Here is a 19,097-nt window from a genome sequence, read left to right as displayed (position 1 = left end):
ACCCAACAAACCAGAGATCTTCCAGTCATTTTTATTGCTGCCTTCATCTCCTAAAGACCTTTTCAAACATGCTAAATGTGCCCTAGTTTATTTCCTGTTGCAGTGTGTGTGAATGGCATCCACTGACAGGAAGTTAACAAGGAACAGGACTTTTGTCTAGCAATGGACATACAGGACATCTAACTTTTTTTCTATGATGATATAATGAGAAGTTAGTGTGTTGAAGGAACAAATAACTGAGGAGGAATGGTTTGATGTTTGTAAAACAGTGCACGGCCACTAGCTCCAGGACCCGGAGAGAATTCAATTGCAAAAATATGGTGAGATTTTTTATAACTCCAAACTAGTCGTTAGCACTGTCGCCTCACAGCGAGAAGGTTCCAGGTTTGAATCCAGGCTGGGGTCCTTCTGTGTGGAGTTTGCATGTTGTCCCCGTGTCTGCGTGGGTTTTCTCCGGGTTCTCCGGTTTCCTCCCACAGTCCAAAGACGTGCAGGTGTTCGGTTCATTGATGACTCTAAATCACCCGTAGGTGTGAATGGTTGTCTGTCTCTGTTTGTCTCTATGTGTCCTGTGATAGACTGGCGTCCTGTCCAGGGTGGACCCCGCCTCACGCCCAATGTCAGCTGGGATTGGCTCCAGCCCCCCCGCGACCCCGACCCCGGGATAAGCGGCTGAAGATGAATGAATGAATGAATGAATGAACTTTAGAAAGAAAAACTGTAACCAGCAACCAGGCTGGAGACTATGGATGCAGCCCATATGCACATTTTCTGGTCTTGTAAATTGGAATGAAATATGGCAGGGTTTAAGAAAAATAACAGGATACGAAATACTTCTTGTAAGATACTTTATTTGGGTCATTTGACACAAGATAAAATACAAAACGAGGATGAGTAACTTGTTAAAGTTCTTCTATCTGCACGTAAGAAAGCAGTAACAAGGCTAAGGTGGAGCAGTGGGCGAGCACTGTGGAAGAGATATTTGTAATGGAGACCGTTAAACGATGGTAGCACAGGCAAGTGACTGCCTGCTAAGCATTTCTGCTTGTCGCACCTCCGACGGTGCCATTGCGGGTATAACTGCAGGGTCATCAGCCGGGAGCCACCCTTCATTGATGTTTCGCTCCATTAATCCCGGGACATCTCACGGTGGTGGAGCAACGGCAGGGACGTCTCCCTGCCGCCCCCTGCAGCTGACCCTAGGACCCTTGTTTTGACCTGGTCCTTCCTTCTTAGCCAAAGCCAGAAGCGTCCCTGCTCAGCCTCATCAGCGAGGTCCTTCAGAGCCTTTCTGAGTTTGGGGCCGCTGATCCCCATGTTTTTCAGGAAGCGCTGGGTGGATGCTCCCACGAACCCCATAAAAAACACATAAACTACGGCTACAAGAGGCACAATTTCAGGAAAAATGGACGGATTATAAAACACGGCAAGAGGACACCACCACCACCATCCCCCCTGGACATTGAGGTCACTGCTTTGAGAAGTGTGTGTGAACCCTGACACTGTGACTGTTGTGTGAAAACTTCAATAAAAAATAAGAATCTTTTGTGTGATTACATCATGTTTATTAAGAGACAAGAGTGCTACCTAATCCTACACGTCAGGTCGCCATGGAGGAATGACTAAGTAATGTTGTGTTCGATTCCTTCGCCACAAGGGGGTGGTGGAGATCTTTACACTCAACTTAGCTGATGCACCAGGGCGTTTCTTCATACAGTCAAGGGGCTTCGCTGGTGTCAATTCATTTTTCAATCCGTTGTTGGGCCGGACCTTTAGATACGTGCATCTAAGAATAAAAGCACCAAATAAAATCAGATTATTTAACTCGTATGCCAAGTGTTTGTCCAGCTTTGAAGGTCCCACCCACGTTATGCTCATTTCCAGGTTCCTGCTTGTATTTTGGGTTTCTACTTTAACGTGTTTACATGCTTTATCTTTTGAAAACGACATTTTTCTCTTACTGTCTGTCTATCTGAATATCCCTGGAGGTCAAACTGATCAAAAGTATTGAACTTATGGACAACTGCTCGGGGCACTGGTCCCTGGCAGCCCCCTCGCTCTGACATCTCTCCATTAGTTGCATGTATATAGGTCCTGTCTGTGCATGTGTGTGTATTTCGGGCCTGTGTGTGTAACATGAAAAATTAATAATAGAGGAAAAATTGAATTTCCCCATTGCGGGACAAATATAGGAATTCTTCTTCTTCTTCTTCTTCTTCTTCTTCTAGCCTACGGATCAGACCTGCTGTACATTTGAGAGACACTTGCAAGTGTACAAGGTGAAATTGGATCTAGGGTAGAGGAGCAGCTCCGAGCTGAAGCACAGAGTGATTTACAAGTCAAAAGTGTTCTGATAACACGGACAACAGAGCAACCATGGAAGTATAGTCGTCGTTAAAAAGGTGTACTTGGAAAAAGAAGAGCTAAAGAAGGAGTAAATAAGTAACATTTGCTTTATCTAGAGAGGGATACATATGAAAGCTTACAGGGTGAAATTTGATCTACAGTAGAGGAGCTAATAATGTCTCATAAGAATAAGATAGTTGAAACAGGGGCTTTCATAAGGACTCAGTAAGGTTTTACTTTTTCTGTTATATACCAAGATTTACCAACTGTTTACATTCAGTTTGAATGAATGAATGAATTTTATTTTTGGTTATACATCAGATGTTTAATAAAACAACATAATATTTTGACAATTTCAACCAAAAAAAGGATCGAGCTGAAGCTACTTGCTTTTATTAGCCCATCCTAACATCCCAGTTCTGACTGTTCAAACACAACATATTTACTTATATACGATTAAACATCATCATCTCATCTCATCTTCATCCGCTTATCAGGGGGTCGGGTCGCGGGGGCAGCAGCTTTAGCAGGGGACCCCAAAACTTCCCTTTCCCGGGCCACATTAACCAGCTCTAACTGGGGGATCCTGAGGCGTTCCCAGGCCAGTGTGGAGATCTAATCTCTCCACCTGGTCCTGGGTCTTCCCCGAGGCCTCCTCCCAGCTGGACGTGCCTGGAACACCTCCCTAGAGAGGCGCCCAGGGTTCATCCTTACCAGATGATCCTGAACCACCTCAACTGGCTCCTTTCAACGCAAAGGAGCAGCGGCTCTACTCCGAGTTCCTCACGGATGCTGAACTTATATTTACTTATACTTTCATTCATTCATCTCCAACCGCTTTTCCCGGTGTCGGGGTCGCGGGGGTGCTGGAGCTGATCCCAGCTGACATCGGGCGTGAGGCGGGGTCCACCCTGGACAGGACGCCAGTCTATCACAGGACACATAGAGACAAACAGAGACAGACAACCATTCACACCTACGGGTGATTTAGAGTCATCAATGAACCGAACACGTGATTACTTATACTTAAATAAATCAAATAATGTACTTACTTTATATACATTTAAACATATCATACATATAAACATACACACACATACTCACAAAGCAAAAATCCAAATCTGCAAAATCAAAATACACATTTGCTTAAATAAGGTTTTCTTTTTTTAGTTACAGATTTTTTTTTTTAATTTTGTTTGTGAATAAGTAATTTTTCGTAATGATAACACAAAGTTCACCAGGAGTTCAAAACTATAACCATCTGTGTTGGCATAGTAACAAATAACATCTTTGATTCATTCATTCATTCATCACATTTTAGTAAACATCAAGTGACGTCATGTTCCTGCGACTGTTTATATGCGACGCGCCGTCATGGCGCTGTTTCCAGCTTTCGCAGAAGTGGAGAGAGACAAAGTTGAAGCTTCCTCTAAAGGTGAGCGCTCTTTCACGTATCACTTGTTCTATATGGGTTGTTTTTACCCTGTTGTCTTAATGTTAAGAAGATAAACCCGTTGAAGCCCGAGCTAGCTCACATTAGCTCACATTAGCTCACATTAGCTGTCCTAACGTCCGCCTGCCGTCGCGCTCGCGCAGTTAGCTTACTTCTTAACTTAGTTTATATCCCGCTTCACGGTTTAATAGTTAACACAGGACACCGTCTGACTGTTTGTTTGCCTTGTGGACGATAATAGTGACACTTAATAGACCAAGCAGACAAGGTGTTATCGTGTCGGTGTTGTGTCGAAGACCGTTACCTCGTTGATAAGTGTTACCTAGCAACAGTTACCTAAACCTGGACCACCGTGACCCTGAGGGGCGCTACGTGTTTCCTGCTTTTAAGACTTAGTGACTAAAATATGGTAAATAAAGTCTTCGTGGTTTCCTATAAGGCCTGTGTTTTTGCACATTTCCCATGAGTTTAAAAGCTGTTGTCTCTGTAGTGATCACTTTCTCCTCCGTATACGTTTTAAAGGAAAACATCTTTACGTAAACATCCTAAATGTGTCCAAGTTTATTTCCTGCTGCAGTGTGTGTAACTGACATCAGCTGACAGGAAGTTAACAAGGACCGAGGTTGTTGCCTAGCAATGGAGTACCGTCGAAAAGGTCAATCCGGCTGTTGAGTCTGACGTAACACCCTTTCAAAATACGATTTCAGGGTCCAAACACAGAACATGTGAACAATGACGTTCACCTCTAACGTCAGTAAGACACATTTTTCATCCATAAAATTACGGTTTGTCTTTTTAACTCAGATCTGTTTGACAGCGTGGAACACAGCACTGCTGCGTTACAGAAATAATAATAATAGTGAAGGTTTTGGTTGCCACCGTACTCTACGGGGGAATCGTTGGGTCTCTGTAAATCATAAATAAGTCATAGAGTGTGGTCTTTACCTACTCTGTAAAGTGTCCTGAGATCACTTTTGTTATTATTTGACACTTTAAATAAAATTGAATTGAATTGATTTAAAATATGAGGCTCGGACCCGGAAATAATATTTTGAAAGGGCGTTATGACTTAACAGGCGATAGACCTTTAAAGTGGAACGACCGATATCGCTTTTTTTCTTCATCAGCCTTAGCCGATGAGGATTGGCGTTATTTACATCATAAAAATGAGACAATGATGATAACAAATGTAAGGAGTCTCAATTTTATTCATTCATCTTCAACCGCTTATCCCGGGGTCGGGGTCGTGAGGGGCTGGAGCCGATCCCAGCTGACATCGGGCGTGAGGCGGGGTCCACCCTGGACAGGACGCCAGTCTATCACAGGACACATAGAGACGAACAGAGACAGACAACCATTCACACCTACGGGTGATTTAGAGTCATCAATGAACCGAACACCTGCACGTCTTTGGACTGTGGGAGGAAACCGGAGAACCCGGAGAAAACCCACGCAGACACGGGGACAACATGCTAACTCCACACAGAGCTGGAACCTTGTCGCTGTGAGGCGACAGTGCTAACCACTACACCACCGTGTAACCCGAGTCTCAATTTTAGAAAAAGAAAAAAAGGAGGAATCATTTATTAAACTTTTAAAAAGCGTCTCCAGCAACACGGATCTAGCTGTGGACGCCTCGGACGATACCGATACACCTACAAAACACAAATATCTGTATGTGTCTTCCTATCACTAGGCCTTTTCCACGGAATTCCATCGCTAGGCAACCTTAGTCCTTGGTAACTTCCTGTCAGCTGATGACATTCACTGCAACAGGAAATAAACTGTTTTGGAGTGTTTACATGTTGGTATAGTGTTGGTTTTGATATTATGATTTGAATATTTGGGACATAACTTTAACATGGATAAACCTGGTTACTCATCTCCATGGAGGCAAGGTTCTAATACTGTCCAGTAGTGATAGACAGACACATCGGCCGGCCAATGTTATCCGCTGATATTCACGTTTTTTAGTGTGTATCGGTGTTTAAGTATGCAGGCTGCTGCGTTCGCCGATAGTTTTTTCCAGCATTATTTACAGACGGGCGTCCAAAGGCAGCTCAATGTTGCTGGAGACGCCTTTTTAAAGTTTAATAAATGTTCCTTTTTTAAAAAATTGAGACTTGTAACATTTGTTTTCATCATTGTGTAATTTTTATAATGTAAATTGAGGGAACAAAAGTAGTATCGGCTTCAAATATCGGCTGTAGCTCAGTCCATAGGTGACTTGGCTGGGTACCGTAGGGTCGCTGGTTCAAGTCCCTGTGTGGACCATATATGGAGCGTGGACTGGTGGCTGGAGAGATGCCAGTTCACCTCCTGGGCACTGCCGAGGTGCTGTTGAGCAAGGCACCTAACCCCCAACTGCTCGGGGCGCTGGTCACTGGCAGCCCCCTCGCTCTAACATCTCTCCTCAATTGCATGTATAGGTCCTGGTTGTGCATGTGTGTATTTCGGGCCTGTGTGTGTAACATGTATGATAATAAGAGTGAAAATTGAATTTCCCCGTGTGGGATAAAAATTAAAGTAATTATTCTTCTAATTATTATTCTACTCAAACTAAATCAGCAGTCGGTATCGGTCATCGGCTAAGGCTGAGGGGGGGCGGCAAATCCATATCGGTCGATCCCCACTGTCCAGGCATCCACATGCAGCAAATCTGTCATTTCTGTAGCGACTCTCTTCCAAGACTCTGGTGTTCTTACCCATCTTCTGGATTCTTCATGCAGGACGTGGGAAATGTGTCTTCTGCAGTATTACGTTTACAACCGTGATGCTACGCTGCACGTAAACGCGCTCCCTGAGTGATACTCATCATCACGGTCCTTGCTGAATAACACTCTTTTTCCTCCACTCTCTCCTCTTTAGAATTAGACTGGCTGAAAAACAAGAGTTTTCAGACCGGAGACGCCCTCTCTCTCCACAGTCTGTTTTATGAAAAGGCCAATGAGAGACTGAACAAGAAGGAAACGAGGTACAAATCAAAACCCAAAGCTAGTTTCTTTGCTTGCAGACACAATGTTGGACATTCAACATCACGTATGAAACGTTGTGGTTTGAAGCATCTTTAAGACTTTTTTAGTAGTGCTTCTATCCCATTGTTTTATTCGATTTCTCTTTTACCCATTACGTATTTCTCCTTTATAGTATTCTTGTTTTTATTCTTCTGACTTGCATGTTTCTCTTCAATGTGATGCACTCTTTTTTTAGAAATTTGCTATTTTAAATTTGCTATTTCATCACATTTCTAGTGCAGTTATTAGAATTACTTATAAATGAATCAAATCAATGTTTGCTATTGCTTGAGGCAGTGGTTTAATGGGTTCTTCATCTGACTGGCATTAACATTTAGTTCACCTTTTAATCCTCAGTGTAGGCAGAGAGGTGAGCTCTGCGGAGGAGGAGGAGGAGGAGGGTGATGTGCCACCCAAGAAGAAGAAGAAGAAGAGTGAAAAGAAGAGGAAAAAGAAAAAGAAACACAAAAAGAAGAGATATTCGGACAGCAGTGGGACCGATTCTGAAACCATTTTCCCCAGTGACCTCAAAAGGGCGCAGGAGGCAGATGGGTATAGATGCACGCTTTAACATCACACACTCTTAATCTTACACACAATAGCACTGATTTACTTATGTCCTGTATTTATGGTCGGTGTGTGTTCATCCATGCAGTCCCCCGGCCGCTCCGTTGGCGAGTAGTTTCTCCTGGTTGGATGACCTCCCGTCTCCCACAGAGCAGCCGTTCTGCGTGGACCGTAAAGCAGACCAAGCAAACTGGACGTACAAGTCCCTGTACAGAGGAGACGTAGCCAGGTAACACACATGCATTCATACACACATGCCTACACGCTGCACCACGACGGCAGTGACATATTTCTCCTTGGACATTTCTATTTGACGAAGATGCTCAGTGACTCTCCCTGCTGAATGTATCACAAATCTAAAACATTAAACACATCACTGAGCTTGGCAAAGACTCTGTGACATAAAACGTTTCATGTATCTGAAGTCTGTTTAAAGACTACAGCAGCAAGACAGATGTTGATCTGTAGTCTAGATAATAATTGAGTGGATCATCATCATTTTAAAGATGTTGAAACTCTGTGTGTGTTCCAGGTATAGGAGGAAAGGCAGCTCTTCCTTGGGTCTGGACCTCCGCACACAGGGCGTCAGCTGGGAGGAGTCCAAGTCAAATAAACAGAAAGGCAGGGACAAGAAGAAAGCAGCAGACAGATACTTCTCTGCTGTCAGCCGCCAGCAGCTGAAGTCCGAGCCCTCTGTTCCTACATTACCTACGATTCCTGAGCGCAGTGATGCCGTCACCTCCTTCCTCCCGCTGGGTGACGACGGGGAGAACAAAGGAGGAGAGACGGGTGAGAGATTTAGCCACAACAGGCAGGGAAGAGGAAGACTGTACATTCTCAAAACAGTCAAGCAAAAATGTTTCAGTGTGTACAATGTAATGTCTATCCAGGTGACAGAGGGCAGACGCCATCAGTAAATCCCCTCGGTGTGTATGACTCCTCCACGACCCTCTGGCTGCAGGGGAAAGGACAGCAGGAGCAGGACACGCAGACGGGGCAGAGTCCAGCGCCTTTAGCAGGGAGGACCGAAGAGTTTAACAGGCGGCTCCGAGAGCAGCCAGCAGACACACAGCTGTGGATCCAATTCATACACTACCAGGTATGAAGACTCCACTTTTGTTACTATATAGAAGGCTGCTTTATTCTGCTTCACTTGGTCCACAATCAGGCCTAGTCCACACCGTGTGGACAATGTACTTTGTGTATTATGATGAAGTTATTAAAGGCCTTATTCTATATATTTCTAATCATTAACAAATTCAGGGCTAAGATCAGAACTCACATTGTGTTAGGTTTGTGTCTCAATGTTTTATATGTCTCTACCCTGTCTGTGGCATAAAATCATTCATTTCTACTGAACAAATAGATAAGGAACGGTGTTTCCGTTATCCGATAATTACTCTTTTTTTCCCGGGAAAATCTGTTGAAGTGTCTCCGTCTGTAGCCACCACACTGTCTCACTCAATGTCCTGCTCTGTCTGACTGGATACACGTCACGAGTAACAGCCTATCAACACCACGAAGGCAGCAGATATTGCTGAAATTGCTGTAAAGATCACAATCCTTTATGCTGAAGTTGCAAAAACACCCAGTTTTCCCATTTGTGATGCTTTGTCGTCACAGCAACAATAGCACCAATGAAAGAAAAATAGTTTCCGTTCTATGAGTAGGTCTACTAACAGCAAGGAAAGGACGTAGATGTGATCCAGGAGCAGATTATAAATGCAGACGATACAGACGTAGGCTTTATAACGCAGATAATTGTTCAGCTATTGGGCTTCATGATCAAGGAAAGTTTTGGTTTCACGGTTACACTTCATTCCATAATCTAAACTTTTCTGTTTATCGCTTTTTAACAACGAAATCATTCCTTGAGTTGTTCCCGTGCGGCATAACGTCTAAACCTCCTCGTCTCCTCTGCCTCTCCAGGACGAGCTGAGCGCGACAGCGTTTGGAGGCGAGGAAGAGCAGCAGGGCAGCGAGGCGGTCGAGCGCCGTAAGTCCTCCTACAGAGCAGTGCTGGAGAAAAAGCTGAGCATTGCAGAGCGCGCGGTGGCCTCCAACCACGGCTGCATCGCTCTACAGCTGGAGAGACTCCGGATCTGCCAAGAGCTCTGGGAGCCCCCCCTTCTGGCTAAAGAATGGAAGAAGCTGGTCCGTCTACAGTCTTGATTTGTTTCCATTTTGACTGCAGCCTTAAATATAATAGCTGTTCTGTTTTTTGTATTTGTTCCATTCAGTCTCACGCTGCCTTTTTACAAGCAAAGGCTCCGACGCATTGTCTTTAATTCATCACATTGTATAACCGTGTATTGAATGCCCCTCTGAGCCTTTTTGTCACTGACCAACGCTGACGTAGGAGCGTGACTGTAGGCCAAAGTTCAGTAATTCTCTGTCTAATCTGTTGTATTTCAGGTGTTCCTCCACCCAAACAGTGCCCCCTTGTGGAGGGAGTACCTGCTGTTCACTCAGAGCTACTTCAGCAACTTCTCCGTGTCAAAGGTCAACACCGCGTACGGGAAGTGTCTAAGCACGCTCAGCGCGGTGCGTGACGGCAGCATGGTCTCCCACCCGGCGCTGCCAGGGCTTGAGGAGGATATGTTGGGTAACAGAGATTTTCTTTAGCCTCTACTTATCCGGTGTTTTTGATCCACTAATCAGTCCTCTCAGAGTACAGATTAGTGGATACATATATCAGTATTCAGTCATAGTAGTAGTAATCAGTATTCAGTATTCTTACATATTCAGTCACTCCGCTCAGTTTCTTACACAACACAGTTTAATCAGCTGCTTCTGTCACAAGGAAAACTCATGTGACGCATCATATTCTGATTTGTTTGAATGCAAAGCCTTCTCTAGTGGGTATGCTCAATGCTTATTGAAGGTTGTCGTCGTTTATCCTGGTTGTCTTTTCTCTTGTCCAGACATCTTCATCCAGCAGTGTCATTTCCTGCGTCAGTCCGGTCACTCAGAGAAGGCCGTGTCTCTGTTTCAGGCCATGATCGACTTTACTTTCTACAAACCTGACAGCGTACGAGAACTGTCCACCAAGCAGCAGGTGAACTCACTCTAAATCTCTAAATCACTAAATCTACACAGGCACTATGTGCTTAAAGTGTAAATCTAAACCTAATCCTAATAAATAGTCTTGACCATGAAACCGAGTCATAACGTACAATGACGACTAAAAGACACAGTAGGAAAAACACTTATTTGCATTCTCGGCCTGGTGCAGTGACTTGAGTGACTGAGTCCTGTGATTTTCATTAGGTTGCCAGGCAACTATCATCTTTACACTTTGGTTTTTGTAGGTAATAAACAGGTTAATTACTGAGCTTAATCTTTTAGTTGATCAATATCAATTCTAATTAGGAAGTAGAGCTTTTTATAAGCGAGGACAGACACCAGTGCTCCAGTAATGTAAATAAGGAGGCCTTCATGTTAGTTAATGTTTTTATGTGTGTACAGGTTGAATTCTTTGAGCCGTTCTGGGACAGCGGCGAGGAGAGGGTCGGAGAGTTCGGGGCCAGAGGTTGGAAAGCCTGGATGCTCCAACAAGAGCGAGGAGGGTGGCTCCAGCCCAGCGCAGGTAAAACACACAGGCATCTATTTAGTGTCGATGTAAATCCTGGAATAATCTCCAAACTGATTTGTGGGCTGAGATCGTGAAATCAACAAGCGTCATCTTCTTGGTGTTTGTACGTTTCCACAGAGGAAGAAGAGGAGGAGGAAGAGGAGGAGGAGGAGGTGAAGGATCAAAGCCAGCCCAGATGGACAGTCTGGTTGGATGTGGAGCCGTCTCGTGAAGCAGCTCACTGGCTGCCCTGGAGACCTGACAAAGCCAAGGGCCAATCAGAAGAGGACTGTGAGGACCCGGACAGACAGGTACTGTGAAGTGTCTCTGCTCATGTCTGGTATCTTTGGAAGCCATTTTGAATATGTTGAAATCGAGCCACTGTGTAGGTGTGACCACTGTGTTTGACTTGTTCGTCTCTTTTTTCCTTCCACCTGCAGGTGTTGTTTGACGACCTCGGCCCGTCCCTAATCTGTCTGTCCTCACCAGAGCTCCAGCTCCGTCTTCTTCTCCGTTTCTTGTCGTTCCTGGGGCTGCCCGTAGACTCTGCGCTCTCTGCTGCGCCCTGTCTCCCTGGCCTTCTGCTGGAGAACCTTTCTCTGCTCACTCAGGGTAAAAATGACACTATCGGTCAGAATAATACGAACTAGCTATTTGTTTTTAAAACAATATAACAGTAAACTTGAAGGCTATCATTAAGACAAAGCTGGTTCTATGTTACATCATAGGTCATGAGTCCAGGTGTCCTCTGACCTCCCACGACCTACCTGACCACGGGGGGAACTCTGTAGGTCACATGACCACTCTCCAGGGAAAAAGGAAGTGGGTGGGGCTTGGGAAGCAGGGCGATAGGTTTGTCACCAATGTGCTCAAGATGGTCCAACCTGTCCTCCCTGCCCACCACCGAGCCTCCCTGTCACTCAGCTGGATGCAGTACCAGAAACTCAAGGTAAGACTCAATTTATCTGATCTTAATTTATATTAAAATTGAAGGAAAAACAATTGAGGTCAACTAAGTTTGATGCCTTTGCACTGATTTACCTATTTGTGTGTGTCAGGTCTTGCGCTGCCTGCGTGACAGCAACAAAAAGCGTCTCCGCTCTCAGGGTAAGAGCAGCAAGCGAGTTGCCAAGCAGCTGCTGAAAGAACCCGACAACCGCTCGTCGGTGGTGCTGTGGCGGGAGTACGCCCACCTGGAGTGGATGCTGGGCAACCTGGACGAGGCTCGCAAAGTCTTCTCCACGGCCACAGCGATAGGGGGAAGCAAAGGGCTGAAGAGCCCCGCCCTCTGTGAGCTGTGTCTGCTGTGGGCGCAGCTGGAGGTGGAGGAGGGGTCAAGCGCGCGAGGCGGAGGACCCACGGATGTCACCGCGTCCCCAGCTGTTTGTGTACTCACCAGGCTAGCAGAAGGAACCTCCTCACCCTCCCAGTCCCTCTCTCCGGTTTCCCTCCTGAAAGCCAGGAAGTCGTATGAACAGGCTCTGACTGCCGGCTTGGCGGCCCTGAACCAGGACCCCCACAACCCTCAGGCCAACAAAAAAGGTTCACTTCATCAACTGTTTCATTTGTTATGGAGGTGCCACATGTGTCGCGTATGAAAAGCCCAGTGGTTTTGCATGTTTTACAGCGTTCGTACGGGGGCTTGAAACCCTTGCAAAGTGCTTCAATTTTAGATACAGTACTTGAAAATGCTTGAAGTTAGCTTTAGAATATGAAAATAATTAAATGTATTATCCTTCTGGTATTACAAAACACAATTTTAGTTGTTTATTATATTTAAAAAAGTGACATTTTTCAATCTGTATGTATTTATTAGAAGTTTATTAGTAAGGTGCCGGAAAAGCTTGAAAATTGACATTGAAGTGCTTGAATATGACCTTGGAAAAGGTGTAATCCGGGTTTTAGCCCATGTGTAATGATGCCTTATTAATCCACATTTCCAAACATGCCACAATATTTGTTTAGATTCACGAGTGCATATTTATGAACTTTTTTGCAGCCAGTGTTTTGTATCATGTTTCATTTTAGTGCAGCATGACAATCAACTTGCAGAGACGCGGAGAAAAAATATGTAATCATCACATTTTCTTGAATACTTAATTGTGTTTATACTTTGTCAATCAATGCCAACAGTCTTAAAAATGGTGGTCAATAATGTGACGTATACAGTACAAGATTCGTTGTCATCGCTCTAAAACATTGAATCACAACCTTCAGCAATAAGTAATTATTATCAACTATGCACCAGTCCAACTCTTTCCCAGCAAATACCAAATCCTATACATCAACTCAGAGTGTCTGCCAACACCAAGTACTGACCTGGTGCTCATGTCATCATTGTAACCGCAGGTCATGATGACGTGCTAGGAGAGAAGCTGAGGCTGAGAGGGCTAATAGCCTGCTACGCTCTGTTCCAGTACCTCACAATGGGAATCCAAGCAGCTAACGCCGTCTACAGCCAGGCTAGAGAGAGGCTGGAGGAGCTGCACCGCACGCTAACTCTCGACACGCAGCTCAACGGTAACAAGGACGCCAACCTCGCTAGCACTGATGCTAGCCGGTCTGCAGCTGATTCCAGTCCTAACAGCCAACACTATGTCAACATGCTTGCTGCTGAGTGTGAGGCATTAGCGGTGCAGGAGGCGGCGTTGCTTAGGTACCACAACAGCATCAGTGTGTTTCCACTGGCAACGCTGAGACAGACGTTGACCTCCGCCCTCTCCACCTGGCCCAGCTGCGCCCCTCTCTGGAGCATATATGTACAGGTAAACCTCTCCTTCATTGTTAAATCAACATAACAAGCAGATCTAGAGGTCTTTCCCCAGCTCTTTGCGCTTCATCTGTACCAAATCAGTACTTGTGTAACTTCGGGTGATGTCCTTGTGTTTCAGGTGGAGAACCGTTACCATAGCGCTGGCAGGGCGCGTCGCTTTTTCCACTCTGTAACCAGGGACAACGGCAGTGTGGTGCCACGTCTCTTTGCCATTGTTGCTGAACAACAAAGGAAGCAGCAGGTGGATGCTGCTCAGAGGTAAGAGCAGAGAGGATCATGGGTAGCTGAGGGGTTATCCCAACACCCATGATGCATTATTAAACATTGTAACAACGTCAGGTGTAATCAAGACGCCATCTTTCTTTCTTTCTTTCTGCACGACAAGCCAAGAAAATCTAAATTCCCCTTTCTTACGTTACCTACGAATAATTGATTATATCATATAAATTAAATTGTTCTGTTTGTGTGTATTTTTTTATAGGTCTTGTCGCCACGATGCTGCCTTGCCCATCCTGCCAGAAAACGGCCTCAGCCACCGTATCCGAGGACTGTTTGAAAGCGCCATAGCAACAGAGATGGGTTCTCACTGCCCTTTACTTTGGAGGATGTACATGCACTTCCTGGTGAGACGGCAAATAACAAACGACATGTTTACTGCCCTTGTGAACGCACTACTTGAACTCGTGTCCCCTCTTTGACCCGTCAGATGAAAGAAAAATCAAAATTAGTTGAAATTCATGATTCTTTTCAACAGTTATCGAATCCAAACCATAACAGCAGCCTGGCAGTGAGGCGATACTAGCGCTGCAGCTATCGAATGTTTTTGTAATCGAGTATTCAACCGATTATTCCATCGATCAATCGAGTAATCGGGTAAAAAATAATTTAATTTTGCTTAAAAATTTATTATAATTTGCGTTATTTAGCAGGAAACCGGTGGATTGTTACTCCAGGTAGGGAATGAGTCCTTACCCCAAGTGAAGGAGTTCAAGTACCTCGGGATCATGTTCACGAGTGAGGGGACGATGGAGCGTGAGTTTGGCCAGAGAATCGGAGCAGCGGGGGCGGAGCTGCAGTCGCTCTACCGCACCGTTGTGATGAAAAGAGAGCTGAGGAAGACAAAGCTCTGGATCTACCCTCAGTCCTGGTTCCTACCCTCACCTGTGGTCATGAAAGCTGGGTCAGGACCCAAAGAACGAGGTCGCGAGTACAAGCGGCCGAAATGGGTTTTCTCAGGAGGGTGGCTGGAGTCTCCCTTAGAGAGAGGGGGAGAAGTTCAGCATCCGTGAGGAACTCGGAGTAGAGCCGCTGCTCCTTAGTGTTGAAAGGAGCCAGTTGAGGTGGTTCAGGATCATCTGGTAAGGATGAACCCTGGGCGCCTCCCTAGGGAGGTGTTCCAGGCACGTCCAGCTGGGAGGAGGCCTCGGGGAAGACCCAGGACCAGGTGGAGAGATTAGATCTCCACACTGGCCTGGGAACGCCTCAGGATCCCCCAGTTAGAGCTGGTTAATGTGGCCCGGGAAAGGGAAGTTTGGGGTCCCCTGCTGGAGCTGCTGCCCCCGAGACCCGACCCCGGATAAGCGGCTGAAGATGAGATGAGATGAGATGAGATGAGATGCAAAAAATATATCATGTCCTGGGTAGGCTATTTGGTGTGGTCACCAAACAGAGGTGTGTGTGTGTGTTTGAGTGTGCACGCGTGTGTGAGGGGGCGGGAGAGACAAGGTGTGTGTGTGTTTGTGTGTGTGGCGCAATACACGCAATTTACCGTGAATAAGTTACTATTGAAACAATTCAAAGTGGTGAATAAATTCTACCTGATGCATGTGTTTACTCAGAGAGGTTTCAAAGATAAATAGATGAATTAAGAACATTAATTACTCTCGACTTCCTCTCTTCCTGTTACCGTAACAACGAGCAACATACAAAACGCCACTGACACATTTACTCAAACAAAACTATTAAGACTAATCAGGCAGGTGACGTTCTGTTCAACAGTCATGAAAAACTTAACATAGAGGCATTCACGACTATTTCCTGTTTATCCGTCACTATGGCAACCGCCCTCCTTAAACCGGAACAACGGCGCTAACAACGGGCTGCTTTCAGCTCAGACGCTGAATCATCAATGACGGGCTGTTGTGGTAGAACAGTTCTAGTTCACAGTGGACACATTGCACCTTTTTGGTTTCTGTTCAGTGAAACCGCCTATCCTGGGGTCGGGGTCGGGGTCGGGGGGGGGGGGGGGTTCACATCGGTGTGAGGCGGGGTCCACCCTGGACAGGACGCCAGTCTATCACAGGACACATAGAGACGAACAGAGACAGACAACCATTCACACCTACGGGTGATTTAGAGTCATCAATGAACCGAACACCTGCACGTCTTTGGACTGTGGGAGGAAACCGGAGAACCCGGAGAAAACCCACGCAGACACGGGGAGAACATGCAAACTCCACACAGAAGGGCCCCAGCCGGGATTCGAACCGCAAAAACGGTCCGTGTGGAACAATGATCACTGCGCTGAACGAGCCGGAATAACGTGCCATATTGAAATTAAACAAATCATCCAGGCAATTGTTTCGGCCATAGTTGATACAGTAGATGTACAAAAGATGGAAAAGAGCAAAACAAGTGATTTGAGTGCAAAGTCGTTTGCAGGAGTGACGTGTATCTGGCCTCATATTCATCATGTGACCTTCTGTGAATCAAACCCAACACAAAAATGTGCAAAAAGCGCGCTGTGCCTTTCAGACCGCCTTCGGCTCTGCATGTTATTCTGCGTGGTAATCTTTGACATTAGTGCTGCCGACTTTTTCTTTCTCCTCATTTTCCAAATATTGACTCGGAGATAGGAGCATAAGAACTAACACACACACACACACACACACACACACACACACACAGTAAGACCAGCCTACACAGACTTACTTTGTGTAATTTGCACATTTGTTTGCACAAATATTGACACTCAGTAAAGTCTCATGTCTGATGTGTGCATGTAATGTGTTTTTATGCGTGTGTGTGTGTGTGTGTCTGTGTGTGTGTGTGTGTGTGTGTGTGTGTGTGTGTGTGTGTGTGTGTGTGTGCGCGTGTGTGTAGGTGTCAGAAGGGAAGGTGGATAAAGCCAAAGGGATCTTCTACAAGGCCTTACAGAACATCCCCTGGGCTAAGGTGAGAGGTATTTCCTTACAGCAGCTGACTTCCGTCTACTTCATGTAATGTAAATTCTGCATTTACGCAAATATGTGTGTGTGTGTATAACCTGTGTGTGTGTGTGTGTGTGTGTGATCAGGGTTTGTACATGGACGCAGTGCAGCTGTTTCCTGAGCATCTGCAGGAGTTTGTGGATCTGATGACGGAGAAAGAGCTCAGAGTCCGACTTCCTTTAGAAGAACTGGATATACTACTGGAGGACTGAACGCACTCTCACACCGCTCATTCAAGAGTTTGCTTTTACTGGCAACATGCCAAGTATTGGCACACACACACACACACACACACACACACACACACACACACACACACACACACACACACACACACAGAGCTGCAGTATTAAACGGTGAAGCTGCAGTGATCTTAAGGGCAGGGACTCCTCTTTTGTACATAATGTGTAATGCTTTATTTAGACAGCGAACCATGACTGTGTTTTAGTACCAGACACTGTTACAATAATAAATTAAGATAATAAATATCTGATTTTCATTCATGTGGTTGTGCACTGCAGGTTTGTTTATGCATAGCTTACAAAGCACGCACACTGAGGCTGAGGGCCTGTGTATCAGATGACCTACCATCAGTCCTGATGATGACATGTTGATGCACATTGTAAAGCAATACTGAGATACATGAGAAACACAACACAGACTCTACATTAACATATACTGTATATTTACTTTTAAGGGTCATCCTATTACACTCACCGGCCACTTTATTAGGCACACCTGGTGCTTAATGAAGTGTCAGTGTGGTCTTCTTCTGCTGCTGCTGCTGGTGGTGTTGTGTGTTCACAGATGCTCTCCTGCGTTCCTCTGTTGGAACCAGTGGATGTTTGAGTTACTGTTGCCTTTCTATCAGCTCCAACCAGTCTGGACCTTCTCCTCTGACCTCTGGCATCAACATGTGCGCCCACAGAACTGCCGCTCACTGGATCTTTCCTCTTTTTGGGACCATTCTCTGTAAAAACCCTAGAGATGGTTGTGAGTTAAAATCCCAGTCGATCAGCAGTTTGTGAAACACTCAGACCAACAACCACGCCACGTTCAAGGTCTCGTAAATCACCTTTCTTCCCCGTTCTGATGCTCGCTTTAAACTGCAGCAGATCCTCTTCACCATGTCTACACGCCTAAATGCATGTGGTTGCTGCCGTGTGATTGGCTGATTAGAAATATGCGTTATCGAGCAGTTGGACAGGTGTACCTAATAAAGTGGCCGGTGAGGGTATAACTATGCGTGTTCAAATGTGAATGTTTTAACTTGTTCATAGTGTTTTGGACGTCCTGGGTTAGGAGACTCCAGAGCGTGATGATGATGATGATGATGATGAGGTAGGGTGACCAGACGTCCGCGTTTTCACTGTGACTTAAAGATCCATAAATGGAATAAAGGAAAACATGAAAATACTCTACTCACAGGCCAAAGCCAGAGTGGTTTGACGTCTCCAGGTCAAAAGATAAGGAAGCAGAATAGATTTAAGTGTTGTAAAAAAAAAAATACATTATTCAAAAACAAGCCTTGTGATACATGAGGAATATTAGTCTTTATGTCGCACGAGTGGTTTGACAATTCAATTACATGGTTGAAATGTTTATTCTGAACATCGAATGAATGTTGAATATCAAACTGACTTAATACTGGACATGTTTAGGAGGTTTTTACGCCTCTGAACCAGAAATGTCCCTGGATTTTATGATATCATATCCCTGCACCTCCGTGAAACACGATCTCACCAACAAAAGAAAGCAATGAGAAAAAATCTGATGTGAAAAGTTCTGCTGTAAAATCTCTCATACATTTTTTTGCGGGTACAAGTGTTTCCTCAGGAGGGGGTCTGGAGTCTCCCTTAGAGAGAGGGGGAGAAGTTCAGCATCCGTGAGGAACTCGGAGTAGAGCCGCTGCTCCTTTGCGTTGAAAGGAGCCAGTTGAGCTGGTTCAGGATCATCTGGTAAGGATGAACCCTGGGCGCCTCCCTAGGGAGGTGTTCCAGGCACGTCCAGCTGGGAGGAGGCCTCGGGGAAGACCCAGGACCAGGTGGAGAGATTAGATCTCCACACTGGCCTGGGAACGCCTCAGGATCCCCCAGTTAGAGCTGGTTAATGTGGCCCGGGAAAGGGAAGTTTGGGGTCCCCTGCTAAAGCTGCTGCCCCT

At 45.5% G+C, this 19,097-nt stretch overlaps 1 protein-coding gene across 1 annotated transcript; it reads left to right on the top strand.

Annotated features, from left to right (window-relative positions):
* Positions 1-3,685: 3,685 nt before the first annotated feature.
* nrde2 (NRDE-2, necessary for RNA interference, domain containing) lies at positions 3,686-17,314 on the top strand (the record flags this gene model as incomplete). The annotated part of the gene is given in 20 exon segments (XM_083924307.1): positions 3,686-3,710; positions 3,713-3,781; positions 6,668-6,773; positions 7,171-7,365; positions 7,469-7,609; positions 7,913-8,169; positions 8,271-8,479; positions 9,310-9,534; positions 9,796-9,985; positions 10,305-10,438; positions 10,849-10,969; positions 11,093-11,265; positions 11,395-11,566; positions 11,683-11,903; positions 12,013-12,496; positions 13,304-13,719; positions 13,846-13,985; positions 14,209-14,350; positions 16,830-16,901; positions 17,023-17,314. Coding segments are annotated over 20 exon segments (3,618 nt in total). The 3' UTR covers positions 17,149-17,314.
* Between the last annotated feature and the right edge of the window lie 1,783 nt (positions 17,315-19,097).

This window comes from Echiichthys vipera (genome assembly GCF_963691815.1).
Source record: "Echiichthys vipera genome assembly, chromosome: 12".
Classification (NCBI taxonomy): Eukaryota; Metazoa; Chordata; class Actinopteri; order Perciformes; family Trachinidae; genus Echiichthys; species Echiichthys vipera.
The sequence above is the reverse complement of the archived record's forward strand: the minus strand, read 5'-3'. Positions and strand labels throughout refer to the sequence as shown.